Genomic DNA, 21,182 nt, shown 5'->3' with positions numbered 1-21,182 from the left:
GGGAGGGCACGCGCCAGGAATCGCACGCTCCCACAGCCTGGCAGGCCCCAGCCACATCACCAAAGTGAGTTTACAGCCTGTGGCGTGATGTGGCCATTCCAGCTCGGATAAAACCCCACCTGCTCTGTTAGGAATGGTCTCCATGACGTGAGCTTATCATTTTTTGAGTCTTTCAAGAATGAGTTTCAAAAAAAAAAAAAAAAAAAGGAATGAGTTCCTTGTTCTAAAAGCCCCATATTTGTCCAGCGCCCCCACATCCCAGCACCCCAAGTGTGCTGAGCTGTGGAAAGGGGAAGGTGTGGCAAAGTCTCAAGGGTAGGAAGGGGTGGGCGTGGTTTGTGCGGACAGGAGACCCACCCACCAGACTCCCCCAGACCTGCTTCCCGGGAGAGGAAAGTAGGGTCGGGGGACTCCCGGCCCGTGGGGGGCTGGGGAGCCCCGAGAAAGGAGAGGCGCTTCACCGCACGGGGGGCTGGGGCTGGGTGGTGCCCACACGCACCTGGGCAGAGGGTCCACCTCTCTGTGCTCAGGTGCGGGGCCGGGAGAACTTTGAGATCCTGATGAAGGTCAAGGAGAGCCTGGAGTTGATGGAGCTGGTGCCCCAGCAGCTGGTCGAGTCCTACCGGCAGCAGCAGCAGCTCCTGCAGAGGCCGTGAGTGCCGCCCGTCCTGCCCAGCTGCCCGGGGGAGAAGGATGGGGCCCAGCGACCCAGCAGGGATGGTGCCAGCAGCACCAGGCCACGCTTGGCGTCTCCTCCCCCAGGAGGCCTTCCCTGAACTGCGGCGTCTCAGCCCAAATGTCTCCCGAGTGAAGGCGAGGGGCGGTGGTGGGAGGGACGTCGACCCACCAAGAGCAGGGCCGGTTCCAGGGCCCCCCCACCCATTGCCCGGGTCCTGCCTGCCAGCGGGCCTGTGGCCGAGTGTGGCCACTGTCCGGCAGGGAGGCTGGGCGAGGAGGCGGGTGCTCTGACACCTCAGCGCAGGGCGGGGGCTCCAGGCCCCTGCAGCAGGGGGGCTTCATATGTGGAGGTGCTTCTTACAGACCCCAGCTGTCCCTTCCGAGCAGGAGCCACCTGCAGCCTCCGTCCTACGGGCCCGTCCTCTCGCCCATGAACAAAGCGCATGGGGCTGTCAACAAGCTGCCCTCCGTCAACCAGCTGGTGGGCCAGCCTCCCCTGCACGGCTCGGCGGCCGGACCCAACCTGGGGCCCATGGGTGAGTGGTGCGGGCAGTGTGACCGGGATGGGTGGGGAGGCCCAGAGGGCGGGCCTGGCTCTAGACACCCCAGCTTAGGACCACGCGGGGTTCTCGATGGCTGCTCCCTCCAGCAGCTCCCGCCCAGAAGCAGGAGGCACGGCCACGGACGGTCTCCTCTGTCCACTCCCGGTCTTGGGGAGGGCCGAGCATTACGAGCCTCCCCCGCACAGCCTGGGGCGCCCGGCCCGGCCCCCTCTGACCGTCCCACCTGCCTCCCCCCCAGGCCCCGGGATACTCAACAACCACGGCCACGCCCTGCCGGCCAACGGCGAGATAAACGGCGGCCCCAGCTCCCAGTCCATGGTCTCGGGGTCCCACTGTACCCCGCCACCCCCCTACCACGCCGACCCCAGCCTGGTCAGGTACGTGGGCCGCTGCCGGCCGCTGCCACTAACCCACTAACCTCAGCCCAGGTGGCTCCTGGTCGCCTGGCCCCCAGCCCGGGGGCGGCCTCGCCTGCTGCTCCTCACAGCCTGTGCTAGAACGCTCTGCTGTCTTGAGAACAGACCAGGGTAGAGGGGTGTCGGGAGTGAGCATCCAGCAGGTGCTCGGAGGGAGAGCAAAAAAGCCAGGGGTTCCTGGAGGCTGTGCCCCGGTGAGCGCGTCCCCGACACCGCGGCCACCGGTGGGCAGGGGCGACCTGTGGGGTGGCCAGTGCCCACCCAGACGGGCCGCACAGCCAGGTTCTTAGAAGTTAATGCTGCTTTATTTCCCCGATTCTCTCTGCAGTTTTTTAACAGGCTTGGGGTGTCCAAACTGCATCGAGTATTTCACCTCCCAGGGGTTACAGAACATTTACCACCTGCAGAACCTAACGATAGAGGTAACGGCCCCGGCAGGGCAGGTGCAGGGAGCCCACCCCCAGACCAGCGCAGGGCCCTGTCCGCGGGGCAGGGAGCTTTCTCCCCTTGCCGGGGCAGTCCCTCCGTGTCCTGTCCTCCCCGTGTAAGGGAGGGCTGGAGAATTTGGAAAACCTTCCCACCAGCAGCCCGATCTATGTGCTGACATCCGGCTTCATGCGGCTGGACGGGACTCACCCGGGCCCCTCATTTGGACTTGAGTCTTGTCTCCTGTGGCCCGGCTGCCTTTGATTTGGAGGACTGGCTGTCTCCAAGGCACGAAGAAGTGCAGAAGGCGAAGGCCAGAAGGGTCGTGGGGCTGGTCTAGTTCAGTGCCGTTTACACAGGGAGAAACTGAGGCCCAAACTGCTTGCTGTGCATGCACAGCAACTGAATGTCTGGTCCAGGATGTGCGGGGTACAAGTGCCCCACCCTTGGCATCCTGACCCCTGACCTCACAGCCAGGGCTTGTCTTTAGGTTAAACAAGAGTCCCAGCAATGAGCACTCGTAGCCTGGTGTTGCCTTGAGTGTAATGACTATTAGCCAGAGCCCGGGAGACACAGCTGTCGGCCGGATCCTGGGGGGCTCCAGCTCAGTGGGCTGGAGCCTCCACAGCCCCTGCTCTGCAGCCGGCTCCGGGTCAGAGGCCCGTCCAGGCTCGTGCCCAGCCAAGGCCACAGGGCAGAGATGCGGGTTTGCCAGAGGGAGCTGGGGCCAGTGGCTCAGAGGGCTGCCTTGTTGTGTGTCCACTAATGCCCTCGCGACCCATCCCTGGTGGCCCCTACTGAGCTAGCTCAGTGCATGTTAACCGTGCCTCACCAGCTGATGCTCGTGCCTGGCCAGGCGGGGTGGGGGAGGGAGCGGGCGACAGGAGCCTGAGGATCTGCTCTGCCCTTGGGAGGGGCCCCGCCTGCCCTCCAGGTCCCGGTGTGCGGGGAGGGGGGAGCTCCATCTGTCACTCTGACTGTGCTCAGGGCCCAGGAGTGGCCTCAGCACCCCACCCCCGTCCCCACACGTCACTTCTTAGCTCTCCTGCCACCTGTCTGGGGCAGAATTCAGTGCGGCCAGACCACCAGGCACAGGGCGGGCCTAGCATTGCCCCTCCTCGGACCCGCACCGTCCAGTGCCTGGACAGGTGGCCCTTGGGGTGTGGGTTCCTCGCCTCCCTCCTGGTGGCCCCACGATGGCTGTGCAGGGGTGGGCGAAGCCCCTGGAGGGACGGGGAGAGGGCAGAGGCTGCCGCTGAGCCCTCTGACGGGGCGGCCGTGTGCGCTACGCTTGCAGGACCTGGGGGCCCTGAAGATCCCGGACCAGCACCGAATGACCATCTGGAGGGGCCTCCAGGACCTGAAGCAGAGCCACGACTATGGCGCGCAGCAGCTGATCCGCTCCAGCAGCAACGCGGCCAGCATCGCTGTCGGGGGCCCGGGGGAGCTGCAGCGGCAGCGGGTCATGGAGGCCGTGCACTTCCGCGTGCGTCACACCATCACCATCCCCAGCCGCGGGGGCCCGGCTGGGGGCGCGGGGCCCGATGAGTGGGCCGACTTCGGCTTCGACCTCCCGGACTGCAAGTCCCGCAAACAGTCCATCAAAGAGGAGTTCACGGAGAGCGAGGCCAACTGAGGGGGGGCCGGCACGTCCGGGGCCCCCCTGACCCGGTGCTACCGACCCAGAGAGCGGAGAGCCCCGGGAGCCACGCTGGATGTCTGCTTCCTTTTTGTCACCGACTGCCCTGGGAGGCAGGACCTCTGGGCTGTGCCGGGAAGGGGACTTGGGCAGGGGGATGCCCGTGAGGAGGGGCTCCCGGAGCTGCGCTGTGGGTGCGTGCCCAGGACCCATCCTCCCGGGGTCCGGGGGGCCTCCCCCTCCCTGCCTTGCCTTCCTGGGGGCTCTGCTGACCGACTGCCACAAAGTATTTTTCGATGTCTCTGGCTCTGGGTAGCAGCACGGCTCGGTGCTTGTACCTAAACACTCCTTTTTTTAGGTCAAGGCTCCAGACTACATCTCTGCCTGAGGCTGTCCCTCTGCTGGTCTTGAGGGTCGGTCTGCCCTTGCACACCTGACCGCTGGTGCAAAGCCCACTGCAGCCACCTCCCACTTCCTGCCCCAAACAAAAACCAGAGTTTCACTGGAATCGGGGAGGCAAGGAAACTCCTGGTCAGCGGCCTCCAGCCAGCACCCGTGCCAACACTGCTGGCGGCAGCCCCTCTCTCCAGTGGCCCTCTTAGCATAGACACGGACAGCAGGCTCCCCAGACCACTGGAAAGTGTCAATATTTGATAAAATGATGCCCTTTTCTACATGGTGGGTGAGCCTTCTTTTTTTTATTAACTTTTGTTCTTAACATCTACGCCCGGTCAGCCTAGCGGGATGCCCGTCTTCCCAGGCCTGTGTAAACAAGTTGGGCTAAGAAAGCCGAGGGGCATACCAGGCGGGGTCCATACCAGGCAGGGGTAGGTCACTTGCTTCCACGTGTGGGATGGGAGGCAGGCATAGGAGGGCAGAGCCCACCGCCTGCAGCCACGGCCCCACTCTGCTCCCTGGGAGGCCGGCTCTGTGTGGGAGAGGCCCTCCTGTCCCCGTGGGGACAGCACTGAGGCAGGTGGAGGGGGTCCAGGCCTTTATGGGACACCCCAAGGAGTCAGCGGGCTGGGGGGAGACAGTGTCAGCACCCTGGCTAATGGGGCCATTTCCATCTGCAAGAAGCCTTGGGAGCTGCTGTAGCCAGAGAACTTCAGGGCCGGAAACAAGACCACAGAGGGTGGTGGGAGAGGGGATGTTGTTCCAGGCAGGTGGGATGAAGGGACGCCTGACCAATGTGTACGCTGAGACGCCGCCTACTACGTTCGTAGCATCTCTCTGTCCCTCACTCTGCCTGGGTCCCTGTGGTTAGTCCTGTGGTCTGGGCCCTCCTGTCCAAGGCCCCCAGGCCAGGGGGCGGTGCAGACGGACCCCTAGTTGCCCTTTGGGGGTTTTCCTGTTGCTATAACCACCCCCTCAAGTCCCTGGCCCGGGGAAGTTAGGAAGCAGCGGACCTCACGCAGGTCCACTCAGCAGCCGAGCTCTCAAGAGTGGGTGTTCAAGTTCCAGTTCCCTTGTTCGGTTCCCAGGCTCTTCAGAGGCAGGCACTGGGCAGAGAGAGGGGTGTCAGCTGTACTAAGTGGCTCAGAGACCAGCCAGCAGGGGACGGAGCCCCAGGGCCAGCTCCGCCCCTGACCCGCTGGCAGGAGGCCTCCAGACCAGGGCTTCATCCTGGATGTCGAGTGTAAGCACTGCGCAGCAGCTCTACTTATTTAAAAGAGCGTTTGTGCGAAGGCAGGTGCCTGCGTCCAGGGTAACACCCCCCTCCCCCCACCATGCGCTCCCTGGGGACCCCCTTGGGGGCGGAAGGGGGTGTCCTCAGCGCCCAGGAGGCCCCGCCTGCAGCCAGGCCTGAGAGCCACGGGGAACAGACCAACCGCCCCGGGGTGGGGTGGGGCTCAGCTCCTGGGGGCCTGCAGTCACCTGGCAACCCGGACACATGCCCCGGCGGCGCCGGACTGGCCGGTGGGCCGTCCCGTTTCCTCTTGACACCCTCACAAGGCCCGGGGTAAGTACACTGTTCCTGAGGTTCCGACAAGGAAAATGAAGAACAGAGGGCTGGGTCTGAGCCCAGCGTCACAGCCACTGCCGTGGTGTCCGGCTCTCACTCCAGTGGCACACGCTGGGCCCCCAAGTCGTGCCCCGTTGGGAGCTGCAGGCCCTTCCCCCAGCTCCCCTGGGGCGCACGAACCTGACGGAGGAGCAGCTAAGTCCCCGGGGCTCCCGGGCCTGTCCCTCAGGCTCATCCTGTCGGCTGGTGGGGAGGCCACGGGGGCCCCAGGGTGCTCCCGAAGTCCGGGGGCTGCGACGTGCAGGCACGGGCCGGGCGTACCCCCAACCCAGAGGGAGGGGAGACGCATCCTCCCAGAGGGCCCAGCGCAGGCTCCCCGCCCCTTCGGCCCGCGTGATGAGCCCCCGCGGCTCCTGGGCCTTTGCTCCCAGAGCTGAGAGTGGAGCGGCCGTGAGAGCTGAGCCGGTGGGGACTTCCTCGTGGTCTCAGGAACACGCACAGCAACGGGAGCAAAGACGGGCTGCACGAAACTCAAGATCAAGAGAAGATAAACCTGTGAAGAGGCAGGAGGGCAGCGGCCGGGAGAGGGCTGGGCCGGGCCGGGCCTCATGGACACCGGCCGGGCTGAGCACAGCTGCCCGCTCCCCACCGGCTCCTCCCGGCTGCTGGGCGCGGTCACCCCGCCCAGGTTTGGGTGGCTTCTTCAGTGGCCCTGGTCCCCAACATGCAGGGACCAAGAACGCGGTGTCGCTGTCCCCTCGGACATGCCAGCCTTGCAGACACAAACATCTGCCTCTGTTTCATCGGTTAAAGCGCTTTAACGCTTTAAGGTTTAAGAAAACACCACCCCTGTCATTAAGGGAAGGCGATGCTTCTTCAAGGCGATGCTTCTTCAAGCGGTATTGATGGATCTATTCCAAGCATATTATTACCTTCTCTTGGGAATGTAATCTTGGGAAAATGTGTTATTTTCTTAGCTGTGTTTTGGTGGGAATTTTTGGGTTTGTAACATAATAAAGCACACGTTCCGATGACTGACACTTATGATTGAATCAGATACAAAGACGAGAGCACATGTGACACAAACACACCCCAACACACACACCCGGCGGGCGCCCCATCTGGGTTTGTCCCGTGTTTTCGGTGAGTGTGATGCGCCCCCAGGCACCATCCTCCCCTGCGCCTCAGAGCCGTGTGCCTCGCGGGGACTCGAGCCCAAGGACAACCTGAGGACCGACACCCGGGTCTGTCCAAGCGCCGCCAGCTAAGCTCACGGGACCGGCTGTGGCCCAGCCACTTCAGGCCTCCTAAGGGCAGGGGCTGGGGCCGACTTTAGGAAGTCTTCCGGGCGTCCCTGTACACAGTCCTCCAGCTGTTTCGAGCTGAAGTTCATGTTCCTCTGCAAGACTCAGGAGCTCAGGCTCCAGGGCACCGGGCCTCGTTCCGTCCCTCCAGGCCTCAGGTTTCTGGATGTCAGACCTGTGAATAAGGGACTGGGGACTTGTTACAGCAAAAGGAGGGCTCTCAAAACCCGTTCAACCTCGAGGTAGGCCAGGGTCTTTCTAGACGTGGGGCTGAAACCTAGCAGGACAAGGCGAGATGGAGCCCCGCCCACCTCCCTGGCCCGTTTCCTGGGTGGGGCTCTGGGTGCCCCCTTCTCCCCGTACCTCTCAGCCCTTTCCCCAGAGCCGTCAACCTCATGTGACAGTGAGGTGTCCCCGCCCCACTGCGGTGACAGGAATCCGCATCACTGACGCCAGCACCTCAGGACTGGACGGGAACGAGGACTCGGGAAGGTTAATTAGAAGGAGAGACTCTGCCACAGACCTCACACCAGGGCCCTGAAACCAGCCCTTTGAGGGGTGAGCACGGGAGTGCTAGTGTGTTCAGCATAAGGCGATTTTTATATCTTTGTTGGAAAAAAACCTTTTTTTTTTAAGTAGGGTACTTTTTTTTTTTTTTTTTTGCGGTACGCGGGCCTCTCACTGTTGTGGCCTCTCCCGTTGCGGAGCAGAGGCTCCGGATGCGCAGGCCCAGTGGCCATGGCTCATGGGCCCAGCCGCTCCGCGGCATGTGGGATCTTCCCGTACCGGGGCACGAACCCGTGTCCCCTGCATCGGCAGGTGGACTCTCAACCACTGCGCCACCAGGGAAGCCCCTAAAAGTAGGGTACTTTTAAAATACACACTTATGTTCAAATATATAAAAACATCTCCCATAGGCTGGCATGTAATTTTTGAAAGATAACCTGGGTTCAGAGCAGATCTGGCACTTTGCAAGGCACTGGGCTCTGGGGACACTCCCCCGAGTAGCCACCAGGGAGCAGAGGCGGCCACGGGCCCCTCGGGAGGAAACAGCATCATCTCCTCTACCCATGGGCACCCGAAGAGAAAGGCTATATATTCAGGCAAGAATTTAAAAAAATGATTCTTTAATATCACATTTCCTAAGAATAGTGCTGCATTATATATTGTGCGCAAACTCACAGATGCTTCAAGGAAGTGGTTTGGTTTTATTTATTTATTTATTTATTTATTTATGGCTGTGTTGGGTCTTCGTTTCTGTGCGAGGGCTTTCTCTAGTTGCCGCAAGTGGGGGCCACTCCTCATCGCGGTGCACGGGCCTCTCACTATTGCGGCCTCTCGTTGCGGAGCACAGGCTCCAGACGCACAGGCTCAGTATTTGTGGCTCACGGGGCTAGTTGCTCCGCGGCATGTGGGATCTTCCCAGACCAGGGCTCGAACCCCTGTCCCCTGCATTGGCAGGCGGATTCTCAACCACTGCGCCACCAGGGAAGCCCCCAAAGTGGTTTGGTTTTTAAAGACGGCTACAACTGCCCCAAGGGCCCACGGGAACCTGCAGCCCCGGGTGCACGGCACACGGTCTCAGATGCTGAACCAGCCTCCGCTCTGCTCACCACACAGAAGAGGAGCTGCTCAGAGCGGGAGCTGCAGCTTCCGGCCCGTTTACGAGGTCCAATTCCTGCCCTGCCTTCTTCCCAGGCCCCCCGCGGAGGAGACCCTGCCAGAAGGCGTCCCTCACTCACCAGGCCCAGGCTCCAAACAGAGCAGCCATGCCAACCTCTGCCTCCTGGCACTGACATCATGCCCTAAGCAGCCCCGTTACCCCAGTAACGACAAACACTCGGTCTCCAAAGGATAATGTCACCAAGGGTCCCACCTCTCTCAGCATCGGGTACTTGGGGACAGGCTGTCAGATATCAGGCAGGGTCCTGGGTTCGAGCCGTGCCGTGGTTCATGGTGCTTCCGTCTTGGCCACACGGGCCTCGACTGCTTCATGCCGAAGGTCCATGGCTGACCGGCTCCACCCACCAGGACTGCTGTGAGGCTGCGGCCACCCGAGGTGTCCCGACGAGCTGCTCTCTGGTGACGGCAGGAGCTTCTTTGCTTGCACAGAGTGTGTTTAAACAGAGTTAGGATGAAAACCTGGACCCCAACAAGGGACATGACATTCCTTCTTTGTTTGGGGACATGGGGACATGAAGAGGTCACGGGCCTCCTGGGTTGGTACGCCGGGGAGGCCCACAGACTCGACTTGACACACCCCTCCCCCAGGGTCATCTGATCTCCCTCCCCAGCCACTTTCTTCAAGGACACGTGAAATTCACCCGATCCCAGGAATTTGGAGTAACTATCATGTTACAGGCTTCAGAGCTAAAACATTTTTCATGGCACTTCAGGCAATGGGGTATATTCACATAACCCTACAGGGACACCTACAGGACGGTACCTAAAATACATACAGTGCCAATGATTATTTAAAACAAACAACTTTGGGGACTTCCCTGGTGGTCCAGCAGTAAAGAATCCGCCTTCCAATGCGGGGGACGCGGGTTTGATCGCTGGTCGGGAACTAAGATCTCACATGCCGCAGGGCAACTAAGCGGCATGAGAGTGGAGGGGGGATGAAGGCCGAGAGCACAGACGACTCAGGGGCTTCACTCCAACAGGACGAGAGACGGGCTATAGCTCAGGGCCAAGCAGAACAGGACTTCTTCTTGAGAACCAGCAGCGCGACACACCACGACAAGCCCCCCCATGCCGGAGCCCCAGCCGTGCTGTCCCAGGCAGGCTCTGGTCTCCCACACGTGAGGCTCCCTCACACCTGCTCAGCCAGCCGGCTGGAGAGCAGACGTCACCTTCACTCCTGGCCCAAACATGCACACAGGTGAGCCTCGCGGGTGTCACCTACCACGTACGTTTCCAGTGAGGCCTGGAGAGACCAGGCCCCCCGACCACAGCCATGGGCTGCCCCTCCGGCCCCCCTCCCTGCCCCATCTTCTGCGGTTCAGGGTGACACAGCTGAGCCCGGGCCCCCCAGGGCGCCTCGCTCTCCGCTGCCTCAGTCCCTGACCGGGTCTTTCTTCCCGCCCTCCCTCCGACGTCTGAGCAGCTCTTACTGTGCGTGTCCGCTGCATTGGTGGCCCCGATGTCCCCACCTCCCCTCGGGAGTCCCCACCTCCCTCGGGACTGCCTGAGGGTACTCACACCCTCAGGCAGTCCCCAGCCCTGGGACCTGCTGCAACCCACGGAACGCCGCGGAAACGGTGCCGTGCCAGCTCAGGGCCCAAGCCTTGAGAGGCCCGGCTGCTTCCACTCTTGTGCCCTTGGGGCCCTGAGATGCCGTCAGAAGTGGGGTCACCCTGCCAGGGAGACCCGAGAAGGGGCTGCCCTGAGACCACACAGAAGAGAACCCACGTGGGGCTTCCCTGGTGGTGCAGTGGTTGAGAGTCCGCCTGCCGATGCAGGGGACGCGGGTTCGTGCCCCGGTCCGGGAAAATCCCACATGCCGCGGAGCGGCTGGGCCCGTGAGCCATGGCCGCTGAGCCTGCGCGTCCGGAGCCTGTGCTCCGCAACGGGAGAGGCCACAGCAGTGAGAGGCCCGCGTACCGCAAAAAAAAAAAAAAAAAAAAAAAAAGAACCCACGTGATTGCAAGACCGTTGCCGGCAGGCCACCAGCCAGCTGACTGCGGTCGCTGGGGAGCCCACCGGGAAGACCAGCAGAAGGGGCCCCACTCAGGGGCGAGCGGTGCGTATCGCTGCTTCAGAGCATCCCAGGCCCCCGCCCCCGCCTGCCCCGGATGCCGCCCACAGCGCCTCTGCGCGCCCCGCCGGCTGCCCTTTCCCTGGGACATGGGCCTCTGCCCGCTCAGAGGCTGCACACGGCCTGTCTCATGGCGGGGGCCGGAGGAACGTTTACTGAAAGAACGAATCTCTCAGTTCACAGTTGTGAACTGCTTCTGGCTCGACACCTCTTAACAGAGCCTCTGGGGAGCGGCTGACGAGTTCAGTGAGGTCACCCGGCTCAACCGCGACCCCTCGAAACTGTTTTGATGTATCATGTCCCGCATCACTGTACTCGCTCCTCAAATTGGGGGCCGGAGGCTGTGGCGTCCTGTGCAGGGTCGCCAGCTGGGGCTACAGCCCAGATGCTGGGGGGAGGACCTTGAGAGGAAAGCCGCACTCTCACCTGGGCAGGGGGTGTTCCCCAGGGCAAACATGGATTCTCCAGGCAATGCGCTGGCAATGTCCACGTCAATGTCCACGTCAATGTCCACATCAATGTCCACGTCAATGTCCACGTCATGCACGGCAACACTGTAGAAAATCCTACCTGAACACAAGGGGGAGCCACCCTCACGTCCAGAGCGTGGCTACGGGCGCTCCCCACCGTGGGTCCCTGACCTGACGTCCTCAGGAAACCCGGAGAGGCTCCTGGGTACAGACTGCGGACGGTGGTGACCTGATGGACCCTCCCCGGGGCATGGCCATCTCGAACCTTCTTGTGCAGGAACTGGAGAGCCGGGTCAGAGGGCCTGGAAGACAAGGATGGACACCAGGCAGCCACACCCCCGCTGCCCATCTACCGGAGAAGTGCATCTGGCCAGCTGAGCTCTGGGCCACGTCCCTCAAAACCTTCCCAAACACGTACATTCTGATGGGCTACTAACAGCCCTGTCCGTGGGGTGCAGCAAGGCGGCACGCGGCACGCCAGCCACTGTACTTAAGTCCCAGCCCCATCCCTTTTGCAGCCCGATGTTCCAAACCCTGTGTGGCCTCCGGGATGAGGTACAGGCTGCTGACTTGGGTAGCTGCCCCCATCTCAGATCGTGAGCTCCTGGGGGTAAAGGCCTTTCTGCTTCTCCCCCAGTTACACCAGCACGGCTTCTGGCAATGAGGAAACACGTGCTACACTCTGGTCCAGCAGCAATCAGGTGACCTGAAGTATGTGCCTCTTGAGGAAGACAGAATAGGCCCCAGAGGGCAGCCCACAGTCGTAACACAGGGAGCTGGTGAGCCGTGGTTGGACTCCCCCCACCCACCCCCCAGAAGTCTGCTTTTCTCCTGCGTGACACCCTCCTGCTACCGGGTCTCTTTCTTTCTTTCTTTTCTTTCTTTCCTTCCTTCCTTCCTCCCTCCCTCCCCCATCTTTCTTTCTTTCTTCCTTCCTTCCTTCCTTCCTTTCTTTCTTCTCCTTCCTCCTTTTCGACTGTGCCATGCAGCACGCGGGATCTTAGTTCCCCAACCAGGGATTCAACCCGCAGCCCCTGCAGTGGAAGTGTGGAATCTTAACCACTGGACTGCCAGGGAAGTCCCTACCAGGTCTCTTTAGAACAAGTAATAGCCAAACAAAAAAGTCAATAATTATATCTATCCCTCACTCCTGGAAATGAGAATCTCATTTAGAAATTACAGGTTAGTATTTTAAAAAAGTACTTTGAGTATTTCACATAATTTTATTTTAAACATTTAAAAATTGCTAGGAGGATGCTCTTATTTGTAAAATACACAGACCAGAGGCCTGCTGCATCTGTCAGCCTCACGGAAGCCGGACCCTGCCCTCTGCCCATCCAAGCAGGACAGGCTCTCACAGGGCACGCCCTTCCCTGGAGATCGCAAGCAGGAAAGCAGGGGTCACAGCACGGAGAGTGGAAGGCCACAGACTGACACCCCAACCTGCTTTTCTCTACAGCCACAGACCACCCGGGGCCAGGCAGCTGTCATCCAGAGCCTTATTCCTGGTGACAGAAGTCGGGCACACTGCTTTAACAGGACAGGACAAGGCAGGGAAAAAATTACATAGAAGAGAGATGAATTTTTGACGAAAGTACAGAGGCAACTCCGGGGAGAAAGGAGTCACGTCCAGAGCATCCCAGCATCCTGTCGCCAGTTTGCCATCAAGGTGACTGTGGTGGCAGAGCCTTCCCAACCAGGTGTCCTGACCCCAGACCACGGGCAGCCTCCTGTTTCTTTGCCGTCCTGGATGCGGTGGAGGTGAGTTCTGAGGTCACTAATCCTTCCAATGATTGCCCTTTATACTAAGTCTCCTGATGCTTAAAATATCTGCTTTCTATACTAACCCCTGAATGACACAAAGACCAAAAAATGATTGGGAGTCTGGAAGAGATACTTGCAAACGCATGTTCATGGCAGCATTATTCACAAGAGCCAAGATGTAGAATCAACCCAAGTGCCCATTGATGGACGACCATTTGGATAAACAAAATGTGGTCCATCCATACAATGGAATATTATCCAGCCCTAAAAAGGAACGAATATCTGATCACAACTTGAACATAAGCAGCCCCTCTCTATTTAAAGAGCTTTCTGGAAAGCCGGTGACTCCTTCTGCATGGCTGGGAAATGCCTTAGCTGGGTTAATCCCTGCCAGGCATAAAACCAGGTTCTGTTTACAGAAAGAAAGTGATATTGGATAAGCAGCTGCCCTTTGGTGATCAGGTCCTATTTCTAGATTTTGAATGCAGGATGCATTCATGGGTCACAGCTCAGTAAAAATAAAGGTGAAGACAAAATATCTCGGGTCAGGGGCTAATCTCCAAGGAGGCAGAGATCTCGTTTTCACCCCACTGTCCCTAGATCCAAAACAAGCCTGGTGTTTTTCTTACTGGCTGACCTTAAGTATTTACTGAATTAAAGTTTGAAGATAAGCTGGAATGTTCTCCGTCTTTAACTGCATTTTTCATCAGAAAATCTTAAAAGCCAGAAATGATATTCATTCATTCGACCAAATACTCCTACGTGCCAGGCATGTTTTAAGTGCCCTGAGGCTGGATAATCAGGTCTGGAGAGTATCCTGCACTTAATACTGCTGACAGGGGGTAGTTGTTATGGGTTGAGTCCTTTCTTCTAAAAAATTCACATGTTGAAGCCCTAACCCCCAGGACCTGTGAATCTGAACTCGTTGAGAAATAGGGTCGTTGCCGATGTAAACGGTTGAGTTAAGATGAAATCACACTGGAGTAGGTGGGTCTCTAGTCCAACAAGACTGGTGTCCTTAGTAAAGGGGGAAATTTGGACACAGACACTCACACTGGGAAACGCCGTGTGAAGGGGAAGCAGAGATGGGGACGATGCTTCTAAGAAGCCAAGGAGGGCCAAGAATCGTCAACAAACCACCAGAGGCTGGGGGAGAGGCCTGGAAGCGTCTCCTCCACAGCCTCAGAAGGAACCAGCCCTACCGACATCTTGACCGTGGACTTCTGTTCTCCAGAACTGAGAGAGAATAACTCCCTGCTGTGGAAGCCCAGTCTGTGGTGCTGTGATGCGGCAGCCCCAGGAAACCAGTGCAGTAATATCCACCACTGGGGATTCTGGCTCCATCCTAGAGCTCTGACACCTTCCTGATGGTCCTCTATCATGAGAAGCGCAGGCCTCAGGGATGTGGCCTCTGCTGCCCTTGAATAAGCCAACCTCGCTTTCACCCTCAGCTGATGAACGGCTTGCTCTGCGGGGGACACTCTTCTCCACACTTCTGCTTTCTGCCTCTATGAGTTTGACGACACTAGGGACCTCCTATAAGTGGAATCATGCAGTATTCATCCTTCTGTGACTGACTCACTTCACTCAGCATCATGTCTGCATAGTTCATCTATGTTGGAGCAGGTGTCAGAACTCCCTTTTTTTTTTTTTTTTTTTGCGGTACGCGGGCCTCTCACTGTTGTGGCCTCTCCCATTGTGGAGCACAGGCTCTGGACACGCAGGCTCAGTGGCCATGGCTCACGGGCCCAGCCGCTCTGTGGCATGTGGGATCCCCCCGGACCGGGGCAGGAACCCGCGTCCCCTGCATCGGCAGGCGGACTCTCAACCACTGCGCCACCAGGGAAGCCCCTTTCTTCCTTTTTAAGGCTGAACAATATTCCATTGTATGGATGGACCACATTTTGCTCATTCATTCGCTTGTCAGTGGACTCTTGGGTTGCTTCTCCCTTTTGGCTGTCGTGAGTAAAGCTGCCATGACACGGGCATGCAGATTCTTCTGCACCTCTTCGTCCCTCCCAAAGGGATTAGGATTCTATTTGAACTCCACATTATCAAAGACCCAATCCTGTTGTCCATCTTTTCCGATGACCTCTGGGCTGCAGAGAGAAAGGACCGAGCGGATCTGGTTTTTCATCGTATCTCCGCTGGGAGCGCTTGAGCCCGGCACACGGGAGATATACTTTGTTGTCATGGGAAAGGAAGGCTGACAGGAAACTTGCTGAGGGCTCGCAGAGATTAGGGAAAATATGGTGTGTTAAGCACTTTGCTGATCTCACACGTTTTATCGGTGGATTTTTGGTATGAATCTGTAAAAATGAAATTGCTTATTACTGCATCATGTGAAAACGCCTCCATGGATTCTCAGTAAATGTGAAGGTCATGTCTAGGATACGCTGACTTACGATACAGGCCACGCAGCAGGGATGAATTACATTTCTGGAGGCACCAGAAGAGAGGCAGGGAGCCCTTCTCAAGAGAGTCTGAATAGTTCCAAGAGGTGTGGATTGCTGCCCGTGGTGAAACCTAGGCTTCATGAGGCCACCCCAGGAGCATTACAGTTTATGCCACCTCCGTGTAGAGTCCGGGACAGAGAAAGCCAGAAGACACAGAGCAGAGAAGAAGAATGCAGCAGCGGTGGGAAGTGAGAAACTGCTTGGAGAACAGGAAGCACCCGGACCTGGTGAATGGGAATCAACTCCCCAGGCAACTCTCAAGCACAGAGCCAGGGAGGGGCCGTTATGCTCATCTGCCTGAAAAGCTCACTTGCCCCCTATCCACCTGGCCTAAGCCCACCATACTTCAGGACTCTCCTTCCGCGTGCCTCCTACAGGAAGCTCTTCAGGATCCTCCTTGCCCCGCTCACCCCCAAGACGGTGGGAGGCCCCTCTTAGGGGTGAGCATTGACTCTCAGGCCCATCCCCATCACAGCTCTGTTCATGCCCTGCTGGGTCCACGGGATCTGGTTCCCCAAGATGGCCAATCTTCATTGGTTTCCTGGGGCCACTAAAATAAAGTCTTACAGACTGAGGGGCTTATCGGGGAGGAGTTTTTTTTTTTTTTTTTTTTTTTTTTTTTGCCGTGCGCGGGCCTCTCACTGTTGTGGCCTCTCCCGTTGCAGAGCACAGGCTCCGGACGTGCAGGCTCAGCAGCCATGGCTCACGGGCCCGGCCGCTCCCAGGCATGTGGGATCTTCCCGGACCAGGGCACGAACCCGTGTCCCCTGCATCGGCAGGCGGACTCTCAACCACTGCACCACCAGGGAAGCCCCCCACTACCCTTGATGTCTCCTCCTAGGAATTTTCCATCCACTGACCTCCTCACTCTGCCATTGGCTGTAAATCCCCTGCTGTCTTTGCCGTATTGGGGGTTGAACTCAATCTCTCTCTCTTACTGCAATAGTCTTGAATAAAGTCTTCCTTATTGTTTTAACAAGTGTAGGAGTAATTTTTCTTTAACACAATCAGTGGTGTGCCTGCAAGGCCCTACATTGGACAGCATAACTCGGTCTATCTCAATGATTCCATAGTGTCCTTGGGGTCTAGGAGAGTGCCTGGCACGTGGAAGACATTCAATAAGTGAGAATAAATGAAAAAACCAAAGGTGCCAAAAAGATACAGAGAGGCAAAGGTAAAACTAATTTGCTTTATGACCTCCTTGGTATCCAAATTGCTAACAATGATATTGATGAAGGCTGCATTAATGACTATTATTACATAGGTCAGCATGATTTATCTTTATTAATCACCACTTTTGTTCACATTCTTAATTACTTAGGCAATCCAAATCCCTCTAAGACAGACAAAAAGATGATGATGATGATGATGATGGTGATGATGGTGATGGTGATGATGGTGACGGTGATGGTGGTGACGGTGATGATGGTGGGGATGGTGGGGATGGTGATGGTGATGGTGAGCATGATGAAAATAATAATCATAAATAACAATAGCTAATCTTTACTGACCATATGCCATGCACTATGCTAACTCCTTACACATATTTCCTAAATAAATCCTCACAACTCTATGAGATATGTATAATTTTTATCCCCATTTTAGAGATGAGCAAATTGGCCCAGGTATAATTTTTATCCCCATTTTAGAGATGAGCAAATTGCCCAAGGGCACGCAGCTACTAATAACATTGGGGCTGAGATGTGAACTCAAGCAGTCAGGCTCCAGAGCTGCATTCTAACCGCCTTGCTGTACTGCCTTGGACCCAATCGAAACAGAACCTGGTATATATATGAGGGATAAATAACAAGTTCCTACTGTATAGCACAGGGAATTATATTCAATATCCTGTGACAAACCATAGTGGAAAAGAATACGAAAAAGAATATATATGTATAATTGAGTAGCTTTGCTGTACAGCAGAAATTAACACAACATTGTAAATCAACCATACTTCAATAAAAATTTTAAAAAATTCTATGCTACTATAGGGTCGCTCATAATATTATAGTTTTAAATATTATAAAAACCATGTTAATGAAAACATGATCTTAGTAAATTAAATGCTTAATAATATAAAAAGTAAATAAACCATTTCTTTAAAAAACAATAACAAAATCCAACAACAGCAAAAAACAGAATGTGGTGCATCACACTGGTAACTATTGGACATCCTTTCCAGAAGCCAACCAATTTGATGAAGGGCAATGTAGGCAGGGCTGTTCGAAATATGGACCCCACAGTCAGGTGACCAGCGTGTGGGTCCCAGCTCTGCCCCTTACTCGCTGTGTGACATTGGGCAGGTTCTGTAAACTCTCTCTTCTTCAGTGTCTTCATCTGTAAAATGGGGTCATGCTAGTACCTACATCATTGGGTTGCATTGAGAAATATATGACTTAATGTATATAAAGCACAATTAAAAATTAACCTAGGGATCCTAGGTGTGAAGGAAAGATAAATGCTTCCTCATTAATTTCAAGAGCAAACAGCCTGAGTCACCAGAACCCCTGAGACATACTTCCCTAAGGACTCAGCATGTTTACAATGTCTGCCCCACACTGACTCTTTTTCTTCAAAGGTAAATGGGAGCAGAAGGATTCCTTGCTGATGAAGGTAGCCTAGCTGCTAGGTCACCATGCCCCTCGAAGCCAACACCTGTCAACAGGTGAAGAAGGAAAACAAGTATATACTGCATGGCTCCCTGCAACTGCCCATTCATTTGATATCTCTCAGGATTATACTGTGAAGTATTTTTCAGCATTCAGTATTAAAAAATTCTTCCCATGGGATTTTGTTTCCCAGAAAAAGAAATCTCTTGCAGGTGATTTGTTACCTCTACATCTATGAAGGCAACACACTCTATTTCCCAGATGTCACATTAAAAATCTGTCTCCACTCAGAATTGGCACCAATGTTATCTTTTAGCTAGTATTTGGTCGAGAAAAAGAAAACAAAGAGAAGATGATTTGATGCTGCTCATTTCCTTGAGGAAGCACTTTCTCCTTTAAGGTTTTGAAAAGCAGTATTCAGACAAAGCCCAGGTAGTCCCTCCCAAACTGTATCCAGTGAACCATTTCTGCCTGGGTCCCCACAGCCCTGTGAGCTTGGGATGGTGGGTTGGGTGCTTGGGTCCTATTCATGGCCTAGTGCAGTGTTTGCTTGGTGACCATATGATAGGCAGTAATGTTGAATGGATGAACAAAGTTCCTTCCTGCAAACCTGAGTCTCCATCACCATCTATGTTGTATTAAATATTTACTTGCATTTTGCTTGGGTTCAAATGGAGGTACCCTCCTATCACACCCACAGGCTCTCCCATCTCAAAGGCCAGGAGCCTTTGCTTCTCCCATCTCAGCAGCTCTGGACATTCTGGTGACTTTCCCAGGATCCCTCTTGTCTTAGTCTGCTAGGGCTGATATAACAAAATACCAATGGCTGGGCGGCTTCATCAGTAGACATTTATTCCTCACAGTTCTGGAGGCTGGAAGTCTGAGATGAGGGTGCCAGCTTGGTCGGGTTCTGGCTCAAAGACGCCACCTTCTCGCTGTGTCCTCACATGGCCTTTCCTCAGCATGTATGCTGGAAAGAGATCTCTCATCCTTTCCTTCTGAGGGCGCTAATCCCATCATGGGCCCCACACTTCATGATCTCATCTAACCCTAATCACCTCCCAAAGGCCCTGCCCTCCAATACCACCATATTGGGGGTTAGGACTTTGACATATGAATTTTAGGGGGAAACAGACATTCAGTCCATAGCACCTGCTCATGCTGGCCCATAGGCGGGCACACCAGAGGCAAATTGAAGCCAAAGATAAAAATAAAAATCTTGAAATCCACCTAGAGAAAAATTAAACATTACTTACAAGGGAACGACAATTTGCATAACCACAGGACCCTCATAGGAATTATAGGGACCAGAATCCAGAACACATTTACGTGCTGAAAGAAAAGCCACTTGTCAACCAAAATTCTATGTTCACAAAAATATCCTTCAAGAATCAAGGCAAAATAAATATATGCCTAGAAGAAGGAAAACTGAGAGGATTTCTTTCCACTAGACCTGCATTACAAGAAATGATCAATGAAGTTTTTCAGGCTGAAGGGAAATATATGTGTAAATACAAAAGCCTATTTCTCCTCTTAATTTCTTTGAAATACTGTTAGAAGGAAAATTTATAACATTGTCTTATGAGACATACAGTATAAGTAGATGTAAAACTTATGACAACTATAGTTTAAAATATGGTGGGAGAGGGTTAAGGATCCAACTGGGTGCAAGATTTCTATATTTTCACATAAAGTGGTACAATATTAACTTTACTAAACTGAAAAGTAAGGATGTATATTGTGAAACCTAGAGCAAATTCTAAGATATAATGCAAAGAGGTATATCTGAATGTTCAGCAGATAAATTAAAATGGAATTCTATAAAATATTCAACAAATACAAAAAATAAAGAAAGAGGGATAGAGAACAAGAAACATTTGGGCAAAGAGAAAACAAATAATAAAATGGTAGCCTAATTGAACCACATCAATCATTACATTAAATATTAATGGGCTGAACACTGCAATTAAAGGAGATTATCAGAGTGAATAATAAGACAAGACCCAACCATATGTTATTTACAAAAGATATAGTTTAAATATGACACAAGTAGATTGAAAATGAATGGATAGAAAAAAATACCATACAATGGGAGCATAATCAGGTAAGAGTGACTATGCTACTATCAGTAAAATAGACTTTAAGGCCAAAAATATAAAAGAGAGAGACCTTTCATAAAGATAAAAGAACTGACTCATGAGGACAACATGACAGTCTTAAATGTGTATGTGCCCAATAATAGATCCCTTCAACACATAAAGCAGAATTTACAGAACTGAAGGGGGAAATAGTTCCACACCATAGTTGGAATATTTCAATACCCCTTTCTCAGCAGATGATGGGGGAAAAATCAGTAAGACAAAGAGGACCTGGGGAATTCCCTGGCAGTCCAGTGGTTAGGACTGGGCACTTGCACAGCAGGGGGCACGGGTTCGATCCTTGGTCTGGGAACTAAGATCCCGCTAGCCGCTAGCCGCAAGGTGCAGCCAAAAAAAAAAAAAAAAAAAGACAAAGAGGATCTGACCAAGACCCTCGATCACCTTTACCAAATTGCTATATGTAAAACACTACATCCAACAAATGAAGCAGGGTGGGATCAGAGGCTGCCTCTGACCCAGGGCTGAACCACTCAACAGACAGACTTGAGACCCTAGTACTGCAGAGGTATCAAAGCATATGAAGAGGAAATTAGGAAAGAATTTAATAGATCCCAAAGAAAGCACTAATATAACCATCTAGGAATGATCAATATTTGATTTTCTTACATTTATTTTGTGATGCGGGATTACCCTTGTACTGTCTTTATCTCTAGTTACATGGGATACGAGACACCAAAATCTTTGCAGTGTTGCCTCTCTCTCGATCTCATTCACCCATTTGTTCATATAGGTTCCTCCAGGATGGCACACGGTCCCCTGCCGGCTCTCATAGCCTCTGATTCTAAGAGGGACCCTCTCCTTTTAGACTCAAGATCACAGACAGGAGCGGAAACCAAGATGGCAGTTTCAACCTTCTGTGTGATGCAGAACTGAGAACCTCATGCCTGGAAACATCCCTCGAGTGGACTGGAGAAAAAGCAGCAGCAGGTGACACTGAAATAGGTGGGAGACCTCAACTCAAAACAATACTCC

General features: G+C 54.6%; 1 protein-coding gene across 7 annotated transcripts in view; it reads left to right on the top strand.

The window, feature by feature from the left end:
• TP73 (tumor protein p73) overlaps positions 1-4,396 on the top strand; it is a 68,312-nt gene extending 63,916 nt beyond the window's left edge. For 5 of the 7 annotated variants that reach the window (XM_081224802.1, XM_081224801.1, XM_081224803.1 and 2 more), the window contains 5 exons: positions 531-652; positions 1,066-1,214; positions 1,480-1,618; positions 1,986-2,079; positions 3,381-4,396. In XM_081224802.1, coding sequence (XP_081080928.1) covers positions 531-652; positions 1,066-1,214; positions 1,480-1,618; positions 1,986-2,079; positions 3,381-3,719 — 843 coding nt within the window. In that variant the 3' untranslated portion in view covers positions 3,720-4,396. The remainder of the gene's footprint in view (positions 1-530; positions 653-1,065; positions 1,215-1,479; positions 1,619-1,985; positions 2,080-3,380) is intronic. The other 2 variants (XM_081224806.1, XM_081224805.1) reach the window with 2 other exon arrangements.
• Positions 4,397-21,182: the final 16,786 nt, after the last annotated feature.

The sequence above is a fragment of the Mesoplodon bidens genome (assembly GCF_964165515.1).
Source record: "Mesoplodon bidens genome assembly, chromosome: 2".
Taxonomy (NCBI): Eukaryota; Metazoa; Chordata; class Mammalia; order Artiodactyla; family Ziphiidae; genus Mesoplodon; species Mesoplodon bidens.
The sequence above is the reverse complement of the archived record's forward strand: the minus strand, read 5'-3'. Positions and strand labels throughout refer to the sequence as shown.